General features: G+C 37.4%; 2 protein-coding genes and 1 non-coding gene across 4 annotated transcripts; 2 read left to right on the forward strand and 1 right to left on the reverse strand.

Moving 5' to 3' along the window:
- The first annotated feature begins 518 nt into the window (after positions 1-518).
- On the forward strand, positions 519-592 carry trnai-aau (transfer RNA isoleucine (anticodon AAU)). The gene has a single exon. It is a non-coding gene; the product is annotated as a tRNA-Ile (tRNA).
- A 1,942-nt stretch (positions 593-2,534) lies between these two features.
- On the reverse strand, positions 2,535-6,111 carry aptx (aprataxin). Its single transcript, XM_071504430.1, has 7 exons — positions 5,880-6,111; positions 4,956-5,002; positions 4,408-4,686; positions 4,255-4,314; positions 3,914-4,140; positions 3,139-3,242; positions 2,535-3,041 (listed from the first exon to the last, which is right to left on the reverse strand). Exons 1-7 carry the CDS (start codon positions 6,007-6,009, stop codon positions 2,887-2,889), a joined length of 1,002 nt encoding a protein of 333 aa, XP_071360531.1. The 5' UTR covers positions 6,010-6,111; the 3' UTR covers positions 2,535-2,886.
- On the forward strand, positions 6,056-14,049 carry dnaja1 (DnaJ heat shock protein family (Hsp40) member A1). Of its 2 annotated transcripts, none has more exons than XM_071504428.1 (9): positions 6,056-6,190; positions 7,528-7,679; positions 8,044-8,236; positions 9,123-9,227; positions 9,496-9,723; positions 9,833-9,947; positions 10,951-11,066; positions 11,358-11,458; positions 12,075-14,049. In XM_071504428.1, exons 2-9 carry the CDS (start codon positions 7,548-7,550, stop codon positions 12,306-12,308), a joined length of 1,224 nt encoding a protein of 407 aa, XP_071360529.1. In that variant the 5' UTR covers positions 6,056-6,190; positions 7,528-7,547; the 3' UTR covers positions 12,309-14,049. The 2 variants fall into 2 exon arrangements, with proteins under 2 accessions (XP_071360529.1, XP_071360530.1); XM_071504429.1 differs by having other exon boundaries at positions 6,087-6,212.
- The last annotated feature ends 209 nt before the right edge of the window (positions 14,050-14,258 follow it).

Here is a 14,258-nt window from a genome sequence, read left to right on the forward strand (position 1 = left end):
ACTTATATTCTATACTATTGTAAATTTGCTGTAATAACTATGCAAAGTAAGATTTTATACACAATACCTGTGACCAGCCTCTGAAGTATGATTTGCCATAGGCAAACAGTACCAAACAGAAAATAAAGTAGTTCAAATTAGCCCTGTCTGCATCTGTCATGATAATTCAATAATGTAATACATGTATACATCTGAATGAGGCCATATTATCTTTGATTTTTTTAAGCACATCATTGCTGCTCCGTACTTTCAAGTAAAACTGAATGTAGGACTTTAACTTGCGCTGCGGTATTTACCACCACATGTGCTTAGCTAAGACAATTAAGTTAGCTAACGTATGTTTTAGCTACAGTAAAAGCGAACCGCCTGATATTACATCGTTATGGCCTACAATTAGCTAGCAAATAACTAATTATATTAGTGTATAATATATATCTAAATCAATGCTGAAATTGAAAATCGACAGCCCAACCCGCATGAATTAAGATATATACATAATTTTCGCCATCGCGCAGCATGGCCGGTTAGCTCAGTTGGTTAGAGCGTGGTGCTAATAACGCCAAGGTCGCGGGTTCGATCCCCGTACGGGCCAATATCTTTTCATAAGTAGACATTTCTTTTGTCAACGGTTTGACATATTGGAGCTGTTTCAAATTCATCTGGAGCTTAAAATCCTTAAGCTCAAACCTGATAGAAATCTTATGATATCTTATAGACAATTAGCTACATTTTAGGGTAAACCCATGCGTAACTGATTTTCAGATACAAATGGCTCTCGCTCTTAGAGCAACGATGACAAACTGTATATATATATGATGATTTTAGATGAGAACACGCCGTTTATTGAGAAATCACTCCATCTATTTGTTGGAGTAATTATACCAACTTATTCATTTTCATAATGTGAGCAAAGCTAAACAACCAGACCAGTGAAGCCAGAACATATGTTTTAATTTAATGTAACTTTATTTTATTTTATTCTTTTTTTTTTTTTTTTTTTTTATGTAAACCTGTTTTTTGTTAAAGTTTCATTTTCATTGTAGGCTCAAGATTATGCCTTAATCTCTCACCAACATCACATTCACAGATCATTTCTGCTTGTTTAATAGTGATACAATCGTGAGAGAAATTTTATGGAGCACATGGTTAAACAAAATAACACTGCAGGAACATGCATGAAATAACTTACATCTATGAATCTGATGCCCCAGTGACTGATACAACCGCAATCACATGATCAATGCTGATCCTGGTTTCAAATCTCCACTCTTTTTGATTTTATTTCATAAGAACTGTTATTCTTGTCGTGTTGTTAAAGATATCTTGCTTCAAGATTAGCAAATCAATCCTCAACCTATGGACAAAGAAACAAATGATTTGGATGAGAATAAACAGGATTAATTTATCCTGATAACAGCATGTTAGCCTGAATTAGTTAAGACATATTTCAGGAACAGGTTCCTGAATTTGTAGCCCTGCATGTATAATAATGCAGCAGCAGATGGCGGCAAACTCCACGCTTCATGCTGCTCTGTTTACTGAAAGCTCTTGAAGGCTTTGCAAACCCCAACTGGTGTTTTACTTGCACTTTAAGATTAGACCTCTGCTCAGTTAAAAAAAAAAAAAAAAGCAGGACTATGCTGGGAATTACATAATGCCATCAAAATAGCAGAGATATAAGTTGCCCCTCCCTAACAAGTAAAACTAAATTAACAAGGGACTGAGGGAAATGTTGATCAAGCAATGTCTGTGAACACCCACACAATTCTCAGAGGAGGACTAGTCAGCCACAGTAAGTAGAGACACCTGTGTGGGTGGGCTATGGGTGTACAGGGGCTACTTTTTCCTCCTCATAATATTTAAGACAGATTCAGGCACTGTCCAGTATTCGACTGAGCAAGTTTCAATCATCATTTGGTAATAATATCAGAGAAACTATGGCCCCTTGCTCTGGCACCAAGGTGTATTTTTTGATATTATTAACTGTCTGGTAAAGCTCCAACTCTTCTACATGTCTTAAATACTATTTTTGTTTTTAAAGTTATCAGCAGATCCGACAGAAACACTACATGCTCCTCCAAACTCACTTATGTAACAAAATAAGAGATGTGTAATCTCCGCAGCATCCCACACTCGGTCATCACGTTTCATTCTTCCAGGCTGGCATCATGTAAAGCCATCAGAAAAGTTTTTCTTTGGAGATAAGATTTCCTTGTGCAATTCACACTTTAAGCTCCAGTTTTGAAAACCTCAGTCCTGAGACCAGGATCACTGAGGTCAGTCCTCTGTTTGAAAGCGTCATTTGAAACAAACTCACGTAGAAACCATTTCCTTATTTTCTTTCTCATATCTGTGACAGACAGACAATACAAGAGGTATAAAAAGTAATAACCTCTACAGCAAAGTCATACTACAATAATTCTGACAGCTTCCTGTTCTCTTTAATCTGAAATTGATCAAAAGTAGGCAACTAAAGTAGACTAACTACAAACCTTTGTTTTCCTTTCATCTTAATTAAAAAAAAAAAAAACAAGTTTGTTTTTTTTTACAAAACATTTAATACACCATATTTAAACATGTTTGAAATTTTACACAGAGCAGGACTCTCAGGATTTGTCCCATAAACATCCAGCATGAATGACATGCATCTTCACTGTAACCCTCCTCTTAAACCTACTGATCAAATGATCAAATGATGAGTTGAAAATGCAACAAAAGCTGTACATGGACACCGTGTTCTGGTCTCATAATTACAATACTCAATGAACCGTGTTTTACAAAACTATAAATCGAAATTAACAGGCAAAAACAATGTCCAACGTGCAGAGAGTCCTATGTTGAAGTCGTGAACATCTGAGGCATTGTTTCTGCTTTGAGGTCACATTCTTATCTGGGAAAGTGAGACTTCAGGTGTTCCTTCAGAGCTGGTATAGTGGGAAGCTCTTTGCGACAAACGTGACAGCGGAGGGGTAGTTTCAACAATTCACTGGTGCCGTCTTTCACCGTGACCCTTCCGTTAGTTTCAAGCATCTGAATGACGTCTGCAGATGGAGAAAAGTGCAAATTTGCAGTGATGGACAAAGTGTACGACAGAGGAACTTCAGGTTAAAAGACTAAACAAACAGAATTTACTCTCACCATGAGACTCCATGAAGTAGTCAGTTGTGAATGAGTTCCAGTGCTTTTTGTTCTTTAAACAAGGAGAGTCGAAGTCCTGGCTGATCACATGGAGATGAACATGACTGCAGAGGAAAATAAAGACCAAATGTGTGATTTATTTTTTTTGTGTGTCTAAATCAAATATGTGTTGATCCTTGTATTCATGAACTTCAGGCTTGAATTTGCACTATTGTGTAGATTTTATTTTACATTGCTGTCATTTTTCAAAGCTTTTTAGAGCAATGTATTGGGATGATTGAGTCATATGTTGATTTTCAAATCACTGTATTTTCTCTACCTTTTTTATGCTCATAAGTCTTACCGCCAAGCAGCAGTAAAGTTTAGTGTAACAACCACTACTGAAAACAGGAGGACGCTGTGTTTAACTCTGGGTAAAAATGGGTGTGTGACTTGCTTTGGCTGTACTGTCTAAGATAAGACATGCTTATTTGCATAGCACATTTCACAAAGGCAATTTAAAGTCATATAATGCATTAAAATGAAGCAGGAAATATAGAATAAATCATTACAACATTTAATTTAGACAATGAAAAAGGTTGGAAACCAATTAAAAGGAGAAGGTAAAAGACAAAAAAACAATATTAGTCAGGTAAAGATGTAAGTGCAAGGTGGATAATGACAGGTGTTTAAGGTTCAGTCAAAGGCAGCAGAGAACAACGATGTCAAACATATGGGATAAAACACCACTGTGGTCTTCCAATGCAGAAGCAGCATTCAAGCAGTTATGACTCACCTCATACTTGGGATGGCATGGTACCCTGTACGGAAGCGTAGTGAACTAGCATCAGGGCACTGCTGAACCATCTGGTCAGCAACTTGCTGCATGTGCTTCACCAGGTCACGGTGTTCCTCACGCAAAGCCTTCAGACTGGGAATGGACTGCCATGGGAGCACCAGCCAGTGGTAGCGAGCTTTGGGGTATTTATCTTTAATTACTACGACTTTATCATCCTTGTATACCTGCAAAAATGGAAACGGTGATATTCAACAGCCAGGTGTGGCAAGAATCAATCATGCCGTCAAAAATCTCAGTAAGCATCACAACAACTGTAACTCTTTTTTAACAATAGCTACCTGCATCTTTGGGTCTTGCATTGAAATCTTCAGACCCTGACTCCAATGTCCAACAGCTTCCTACAAGAGATTACGAGTAACATGTTTCTTTTGTATAACATTTAAACTATGTGCATGAACATGCGTGCACACACACACTTCTTTTTTTCTTACACTAGTTTTTGTGGCTTCTCCATGGCTGACTGATACCGAGACCTTTTCTTTGTGTTTGGCTGCTTTCATTTTCTGAGCCTCTCCCTGGCTCTCTCTGTCCTCTGAAACTGACTCTCTTGGTCTTTTGGTGCCACCGTGGTTGCCAATTGGATCCTCCTTGAACTGTACAGTGTATGGATAGAGCTGGTTGACGATATGAAGCTGGTGTCCGGGCTTCATTTTGACTTCATTGCCTGTACCCACCACTGCAGAGTCTATGGAGGTGGGGTTCGCGCCCAGCTTGGGAATAAAGATGGGAGACGAGACACAGAGTGTTTATTAACCTGTAGAAGACCTTTCAGTAATCACTGAAATAAAAAACCTGAATAAAAAAAGAATCACTACTGCAGGCAGACTAAACAGAATGCGTCCAAAATGTTTAGCAATTGATATTCATAATAGCAGCAACGGCTGAAGGTATTTCAATAAGTTCAACATTAAACTTGATTTATATTATTTTCTTGTTTTCAAACCGACAAAAATTTATGTTTTTTTTTTATTCATCTTACCTGTTTAACTTTGACATAACCTTTGTTGCATTCTGCTCTCAATTCAACTGGTTGGGAAGGGATAACATTTACACAAGTTAAAGTTTGTCTTTAATACTTTAAGATGTTTTTATTATTTTCAATATATGAGATATAACATGTTGAAACATGAAACAAAAACTCAACAGTTTGCATGTAATGCTACAAACTCTTTAAGAAACTACAGGAGTAAGTTGAAAAAAATCTGCATCATATATAAGGTATTTGGCTAATAATACACACACATAGTTTATCTTTAGTCTTGTGCTTTCTATGAAAAGAAAACAGTACTTTATGGTGGTATCAAGAAATTACTACAAATTTTCATTAAAATCAATCAAACCATTACCGTGCTATTTTTTGTGTGAGAATAAATCCAAAATAACATATGTCAGGAAAAAGGATCTCATGAGTGTTACACTATTATAAATCAATGCTTATAACTGATGCATTAATAAGCAAGCAGCATTTTAATGTTGTAGCTGGTTATGGTGGAGCTGTTTTTTTTCTACAAAATTATTGTCGTAACTGATTAAACATCTATTGAAAAAAAAAAATCAGAAAACTGTGAAATGACCATCACGTCTTAATCTGTTGAATAACGACTTAATAACGCTGTAAAATAAACGTAGCGAAGTAAAAAGAAAAACATTTTACCCTGGATTGTTGTGAAGTAGAGGCTGCATGAAATGGAAATACTAAAGTGAAGTACAAATACCTCAACTTTGTGCTTGGGTACAGTACCCAGCTTGGGTAAATGTACTTTCCACCACTGTCAATATCAGATTTAAACTTGGTCTTATTATGCTTAACTGGGTAACATTTATTTTTTCTGACACTTTTTTTTTATTTTATGCTTTAGAAGATTCGCTAACTGCTAACACAACCGGTGTATCAGTATTTTACCTTGCTGCCGGGAGCATTTTTTGTCTTTAATAGTCGTTTCTGGACCTCGACCCAGGACCACTGCCTGTAAGTGGGGCAGCTGAATGGGTTCATGATTATCCTCCTCGCTGATAAGCCAGCAAATTGGCATTTTACCATCTTATTTAGCTAATCTTTTGTTTTACAAAACGGTTACATGCGGCTCATGCTTGTTTTGTTTGGTGACTCCTCGTCGCAGGATGTTGACGTAACACAGAAAAGCCTGGAAGCGTCGCAGTGAACTGGAGTCTGCTCTGAACTTGCGAGGATTCACAATATTCTCCTCATAAAAGGTTGGAAAATAATAATTCAGTCGTACGTATTCACATATTTTTCTTATACATAAGTCTCGCTTGATTTATTTTTGGCTTAACGTTAGAAAAACAGCCCAGCTAGCGTGTTAGCGTTAGCTTAGCTATCACTGCTACGCTACGTTGGGCCTGATAAATGTGAAACCTCCTTGTTTTCATCATAAGCATAGTAACAGGTGTTTGTTAATGTAATAACGTTAATCGATAGTTAATTAATACTTAGTAAAATAATACTCGTGTCGACTAGAAATAAACCTCTGATGTTCATAAAGTTTGTGTTTGATAACGCCTAGCTTCTCTGTTTCGGGGGAAAGTGTAGTAACACTAGTAATCGAAACAAGGATGACGTGTTAGAGTAGGTTATATTAGAAACTTTGTACATGATGTTTCCCTACAGTGTCTGGCATCTAATTGATGTACTTGATGTTACACTCTATATCAGGCTCAAGGTCCAGACACAGCTGTGGATGTTTGCAAAAGTTTTGGGACCCCTGGGAAAATTTGCCACATATTTTGTTAATTTTTAAGTGAAAATAAGTGAATAAACCCCCTGCAGCAGAAGATATTTAAAATGCCCTGTTACTTATTATTTCGGGAACGTCTAATATAGAGTTGGCCATCCTACTAAGTCAGTACTCAGAAACCCCACATTTGGCAGGCATCACAGCTTTCAAACACTATTTATAGCTAGCTACCAGTCTTTCTGCCATTAAATCAATAATTTTTCACCCACTCTTCCTGCAGATCAGTGTCATTTTGCAAATATAGCATGTTTAAGATCTACTCACAGATTTCCAATGATGCTTCTTTCAGTTTCGGTTGCATGACATTTGCGTACAGAATTTGCCTATGATTAGTGGAATTCATTATCCTCTTCATCTGTGCGATATTTCCTGCGCCACTGCCTGCTACACATCCCCAAAGAAGAATATCACTATTATTACTCAAAAACCATCTAAACAAAACTGACCATTATTAAACCTTCATGAAAGTAGGATGTATTGAAAAATGTTGTATTTCAGTCACAGCATTAGTTTAATAGGAGTTTTGCCAAAAAAAATAAAAAAAGACGTGGTGCACTTTCCATACGTGAACCATAGGTGAGAAATATACATGGACATATTGTAAGCCCTGAACAGTAAGACTTTGACGTTTAGCACAAATGTTCATACAAGTACATGGTAAGCATTGTTAATAACCACTGAGTTCTCAGGTTATTAAGGTCATTCTGGTATTCAGGTTTGGAGGTGTTTAGGAGTTAATTTGGAGCTCAGTATTGGAATACTGATGGTGTTTTTCCTGCCCTTTACTTTTCCAAGGTTATTTGTTCAAGGCAAACATGGTCAAGGAAACAGGCTTCTATGACACATTGGGGGTGGAACCTAATGCTACTCCTGATGAACTGAAAAGGGCCTATCGCAAACTAGCCTTGAAATATCACCCAGACAAAAATCCCACAGAAGGAGAGAAGGTAAGTTTTACATCCATAAACATGAACATAAGCAGCTGCGGGCAGTTTTTATTGCTTTGAAGTCCACATAACACTCACGTTCTCATACTGAAAATACAGTTCTGTTAAAGCCCAAATTCCTAAAATGTAGTTTGAAATTGAATCTTGATGTTTACGTATTAACGAATGAATGAATGAAAAAGCATACAAGCATTTTTGTTAAATCCATTTTCTTGTATTTGAAGATGTCAGTCATTTATCAGACTTCAGCTTTTACTTTGCACACAATGTCAAAGAGTGAAACACCTTTTAAGCAGCTGTATAGTGCCAGAAAAGTTTGCCCCACCAAAGTTGTTTGGTAATGCTTGTTTCTTTTCTTTCATAGTTCAAGCAGATCTCACAGGCATATGAGGTGTTGTCCGATGCCAAGAAGAGAGAGGTGTATGACCGTGGAGGTGAAAAGGCTATAAAGGAAGGAGGAACTGGTGGTGGCAGCAGCGGTGGGGGCTTTGCATCGCCCATGGACATCTTTGACATGTTTTTTGGTGGAGGTAGTCGGATGCGCAGAGAGCGTAAAGGTACAGGAATATTAGAGAAAAAAACATGAGCCGAAATGATGTGTGAAGTTTCTAAACGTTGTGTATTTCTGGTTTGAAAGTTTTGAGGTCTCATTGATTTATATAAATCAAAAAATCTCTTTACTGATATGACTTCTGAGCCAGAGCCAGTTCTATTGAAGAGGAGAGTGCAGCAATGAACACGTCATTATTCATTATTAATCAGCCAGTCATTTTCTTCATTAACTGATTAATCATTTGGTCTATAAAACATCAAAATAAAGTGAAAAATGCCATCCCAATGCCCTTAAGCACAAGGTGACATCATCAAATATCCAAACATACAAAACATTCAAGTTACTATTACGTAAGTCAAACGAGGAAAGGCATCAAATCCTCAGAACCTGAACATGAACATTTGGTATTTTACTTGAAAAATAACTTAAACAATTGACAGCTTATGAGAATAATTGCCAATTGATTTCCTTTTAATCAACAAATCGCTTTGCACAATGCTTGATTTTGGGCTGTCAGTTTTCATTTTCTTCCTGTAGCTGCTCTTAAAGGAAACAAAACAGGAATTTCCTGCTCCAAGAAGTAAACATACAGCTTCTCCCCATCTAGACCTCAGTGTCATCTCTTGTTCACATTCATTGTTATGTGAAGTTTGAGTGACAATATATTTTGGAACAGTAAATTTGTTTTTAGTTGAGATTTAGGATCGGTAGCAGAAGCTTCGGCTTGCTCATATGAACATGTAGTAATGTAATAGGCAAGGAAACTGTTTTTCAGGAGTCAAACACGGGGAGTGTGTATTGATGAAATCTTTTCAGCTGGGACCTTATTCCAAGAAACAGTGTTGTTCAGTGATGTAATACATCATAATGTAATGCTTGTTCCACCCCAGGGAAGAATATTGTTCATCAGATTACAGTGACACTGGAGGATCTTTATAATGGAGCTACAAGAAAACTTAGTGTCCAGAAGAATACCATCTGTGAGAGATGTGAAGGTATGTCTTTGGCAATTTCACTTACTTACATGCTCTCATTAGTGTCCATCACTGGATGTGTTTTGTAATCCGGCTTTTCAGCACACACAAAACCAGGCAAACCATAAAAGGACTATTTGTCCATTAAAAAAAAAACACATCAGTCTTGTAAATGTAATCCAGCCCTCTCTTTCCAGGTCACTACAGTTTATAGCTTGGATGTGAGCCAAATCTAACACAAAGATAGCCTTTAAATATTTGTCTTTTTTTTTTTTTTTTTCCTTGTTAGGTCGAGGGAGTCGGAAAGGAGCTGCACAGATGTGCATGACTTGCCATGGCACAGGCATGCAGGTCCGCGTGCATCAGCTAGTACCAGGTATGGTCCAGCAAGTGTCCACAGTGTGCCACGGCTGTCAGGGCCAAGGACAGAGAATCAGCCACAAGGACCGCTGCAAAGCATGTGCAGGCCGCAAGATCCTGCGACAGAAGAAGATCTTGGAGGTCCACATTGACAAAGGTGAGAGTGTAGGGAGAACTAACCTAAATACATCTGTGAGTGGTTAAAGATCAAATTAAAACAAAAAGAAATATTGTATAAACATCGCATGGTCACTTCACTGCCTCAGGAATGAGAGATGGCCAGAAGATAGTTTTCCACGGAGAGGGAGATCAGGAGCCAGGACTTGAGCCAGGTGATATCATCATTGTCCTGGACCAGCGAGAACATGCACGTTTCACCAGGTAAAATATTCTCTGTTATCAAGTGCCTTTTGTCACTGATGTTGATGTGCGACGGACGCCCCAATCATGGACCAGAGTCTAAGTATTGATTCTCTTCTGTTGTTCAAAAATATCTTCTAAGTCTTCAAAAATCACCAGGAGGAGACAGAGTTCAGTGCAGCAGAGTTTTATTGCCGGCAAACAAAGCCCAAGAACAACAAAAGTTGCTCTGAATACACAGTACACGATATCTTCTTTTATAATCCAAAAATTGCCCATGCATCCTATCATGTTACACCATTATCTACTGAAACTGACCCATCACACAGAAACTGACCCCTCACACCTGTGCACAGGGTACACAATTCTCCATGCTCAGGTCACAGTGACCTGCCCTACTATGCCCTGGCATGTCTAATTTTTTTTAGTCAAGACCACTCCCAGTGGACACGATTATATTCAGATTCCCTTCTGCTGTATTTTTTCTGTATTTGTTCTTATCCAGGAATACACCATTATGTTCTGACTTTCTCATACTGCATTTTTAAAAATAATATATTTACTTAAGTTTAACACACGTGCACATCTTATAACCGGTGACAGACACAGCTTACAAATATTGTGACATTATTCTTCATGTTTCAATCATTATTGTGATGAGCATAGTAATCATTATTGTAGACATAGTACATTAGCCCTTAATATTATACCACAATGTTACCTGTGCTAACAGATTTAGTGATGGTGTGTTGTAGTGCAGCATTTATAGGCTAAACATAGGTACAGCATAGGTACATGTATATTTGTATGGCCTGTTTTTACATACAAAAGTGATAGATGTTGCAAAACAGAGACTCAAGGTAACATTTGACTTTGCAGCTTGTTTAAAGTTGATTTTAAACAAGAGGCTTTACAATTTTTCTACATCTGCTTTCATTAATAGATGACAGTTGACCCCGAAGCACATTTTTTAAACCCATCCAGTCCACCCACTAAAATCACTTGTTCTTGCTGTTGTCATCAGGAGAGGACAGGATCTGATCATGTCCATGGAGTTACAGCTGGTCGAAGCTTTGTGTGGTTTCAAGAAACCTGTTCCGACACTGGATAACAGGACTCTCCTCATCACCTCACATCCAGGTAAACCAAATCATTACATGCACAGCTGCCCCTTGAATTTTCAAACGTTTTGTCAGTGTCCTCAGTTTGATATGATTGATATGATTTATAATTAATGTAATTATAATAATTAATATTTATTTTGATTGAGAATAAATAGCTGAACCCTGGTGTGTTCATCAGGCATTGGAAAGGTTGTTTTGAATGACAAGAGAATTATCATCTTGTCAATAACCAGTAAAAATAATTTTCATGTTATCAGTTTTTCATGTCTAAGATCACCCGTGTTTTTATATATTTTTTTAATCGCAGGGGAACTGATCAAGCCTGGAGACACAAAGTGCGTCTTGAATGAAGGGATGCCCACGTACCGCAGACCGTTTGAGAAGGGACGACTTGTTATTCACTTCTCAGTAAGGCGTTGTTCAATATTAACTTTTAAAAAATCTCTTTTCTTCTTTTACTTATCTGTAATATTTTTTATCTCACACATGCATCTACATAATTCTATGTCAGCCTCACACACAAATAGAAGTTAGCACTTTTTCACAGTTACATTAAAGGTCCCATATTTTACATTTTTCCGGTGTTTTATTTGAAGTTTTGATATCCATAAGAAGATAGTTTTGATAGTTTTAAGTACCAAAAACTATCTCACTGTAGTTTTACATCTCCTCTCTCGGCCCTCTCTCTGGAGCTCTAGCAACAACGGGTCAGTGAGCCAGTCAGAAGAGAGGCTCTGAGCTCTGAGCCTCTGGTGGGTCCAGGTGGGCCGTGCTGAGGTATAGCTGAGGGCAGTGACTGTATGGTTGTGACATTACAAAACTATAGAAGTCCTGAGAGCTTGTTTTTTATCGCACAGTTTATGAATAAGGGCTATGTGTATTTCTCTGTTGACTAAGAGCTTTGATACTTTCACAGTATTAATATAGCACCTTGGCCTGCTTTATAATGGGACCTTTTAAAATATTAAACTGACAAGCCACGTTGTGTAACTGTTAACACTGTTGTTATATTTGTTTGCATTAGGTCGTGTTCCCACAAGCCAACTTCCTCCCCAAGCACAAGCTGAAAGAGCTAGAGCGCTACCTCCCAGAAAAGATGGACGCAGAGCAGCCAGAAAGTATGGACGATGACCTCTACATCTACGCCGACCTGGAGGACTGTGACTTTGAGAACAGAAAAAGACACCATCGTCACTACTGCTACATGGATGAAGACGATTATGCCAGCACAGGAGGTGTCCAGTGCCAGACGTCTTAAATAACAACTGGCTTGAAGCCTAGACCCTCATCTATAATGCAAAGCACCTTTTTGAAATTTTGTGCACTTTTTATTTTATTACTCTTCTTAAAATCATAACTGTTTACTTGAAGTTTTGTTTCAAGCAGAATCACAAAACTGTGTCCCAACGCCCTCCTGATTTATTGTAATACTTTTTGGATTGAGTGGAGTATCTAAAAGTTCCAGAACTAAACTTGGATCCAGGTGAATGGGATTCCTCATCATGTCTGGGACCTTATTTTAATTTTTTCATTTATTTTCCTAGTCACACTGTGATTATAGACGAGGGCTGGTATTAACAGAGGCTTCAGAGGAAAGAAAAACTTCTTTGTCTAAACACAGACTGCCTGGTTTTTATGCAGCAAGATTAAAAGTAATGGCCAATATTAATCTGAAAATAACCTTTTTTCTATGGTGTTACTAAATCAACTATTGTTGTGAACTACTTGTTGATGACTCGTTCAATCAGTTGTGTGAAGTCCCAATGTTCAGATGGTGGAGGTGGAGACGGATATGCATTGATACTTGACAACAACATTTATGCTGTTTGCCTTTCAAGGGCTATTTTCTAAACATTATTAAACAATCTTGACAATGTGATAGGAAGATGTAAAGCTAATGATGATTCAGGCAGGAGAGTATTTAGGTTGAAGCCACTAAATTGTAGATTATTGAAACTAATATTTAAGTTTAGTTTAATATTTTTACTTTTGAGCTGCCATTAATTGTCTGTCGTGATGCCACAGTTGTTTTGTGGAAAGTGGAACATCTCATACATATATATGTACAGTGGGGTATAAAAGTCTGACCCCACTGTGTACATATGAGCCAAATATGCATTACATGGTAGGTATTCAAAAACAAAAGGTCAACATTAGTAAGAAGTCACTTTATTTTGGAAACAGATCGTGTGAGGTTTTCAGGGAGCTCAACTGCTCAATCTGAGAATGGCTATTTTACATACATCCAGATTTGATCTGGACTGGGGTTCTAGCAGGAAGTTACACAGATAACTCGGATAATAACAAGCCCCTTATGCCTTGATGGCAAATGTTTTCATCTCTTACTTACTTAAACTGTTAAGTGCCAAGAGTTGCACCCAAGTTGAAGAAAAAAAAGAATGACTAATGTCTAGGTTGTTGTTTTAAAGGTAGAATGTTTCCGATTATTTCAGGCACATGCTTTTAAAAATCATTAGAAGATTTAGAGTTCAGTTACTTCTCTGATCTTGTCTTAGGACCAAAATCTGACACATTTTAATTGAAGTAGCAAATTAAAGTTGTTGATGGGTTTTTTGCTGGTTTTGACCCACAAGTTATTAAGTGTGTCTTTTTTTCATGTTTCTAATCCTAATAGCAGATGCCAAATGGGACTTAAAATTGGCACACATGATACCTCATTGATGTGTCTGCCTGTTTGACAGCCTTATCATAACTTAACTTGAAGCTACTTGATAATGCAGTTTTGTTTATTTGTTTTTGTTTATGGATGACCTTTGCCTTGGTTATTGTAAAACATAACTATGCTGACAGAAGAGGGGTACCTTAAATTGTTTGACAGTTGTTCTTGAAAGCAGATGCAAATTTATGAGTAGTCATAATGTCAGGGGGAATTCAACTGAAATATGTATTGTCCAGGTCTTGATTTGACTGTATGTGTGTTAGGACCAATGATTACTTGTTTGTGCTCATGTTTTCTAATTAAATGCAGTTTGATGGACTTTCTAAATTGTAGTGTGATTATGTGTGTGAGAGATTTATTTCTGTTACCAGGAGATCTGCTGGTACTTAAAGCAGATGAATAAAGTTACACCACAAAATGACAAAGGCATTTTTTACAGTTTCAAGCTTTTGGTTTTACCTGCTCCTGATGATAATTTCAGAGTAAAAACAAAAGCTTGAAACTGCAACGATGCCTACATCCTTTTGT

Source organism: Trachinotus anak, unplaced genomic scaffold (assembly GCF_046630095.1).
Source record: "Trachinotus anak isolate AG129_WGS33_773 ecotype Australia unplaced genomic scaffold, CSIRO_AGI_Tana_v1 ptg000019l, whole genome shotgun sequence".
NCBI lineage: Eukaryota > Metazoa > Chordata > Actinopteri > Carangiformes > Carangidae > Trachinotus > Trachinotus anak.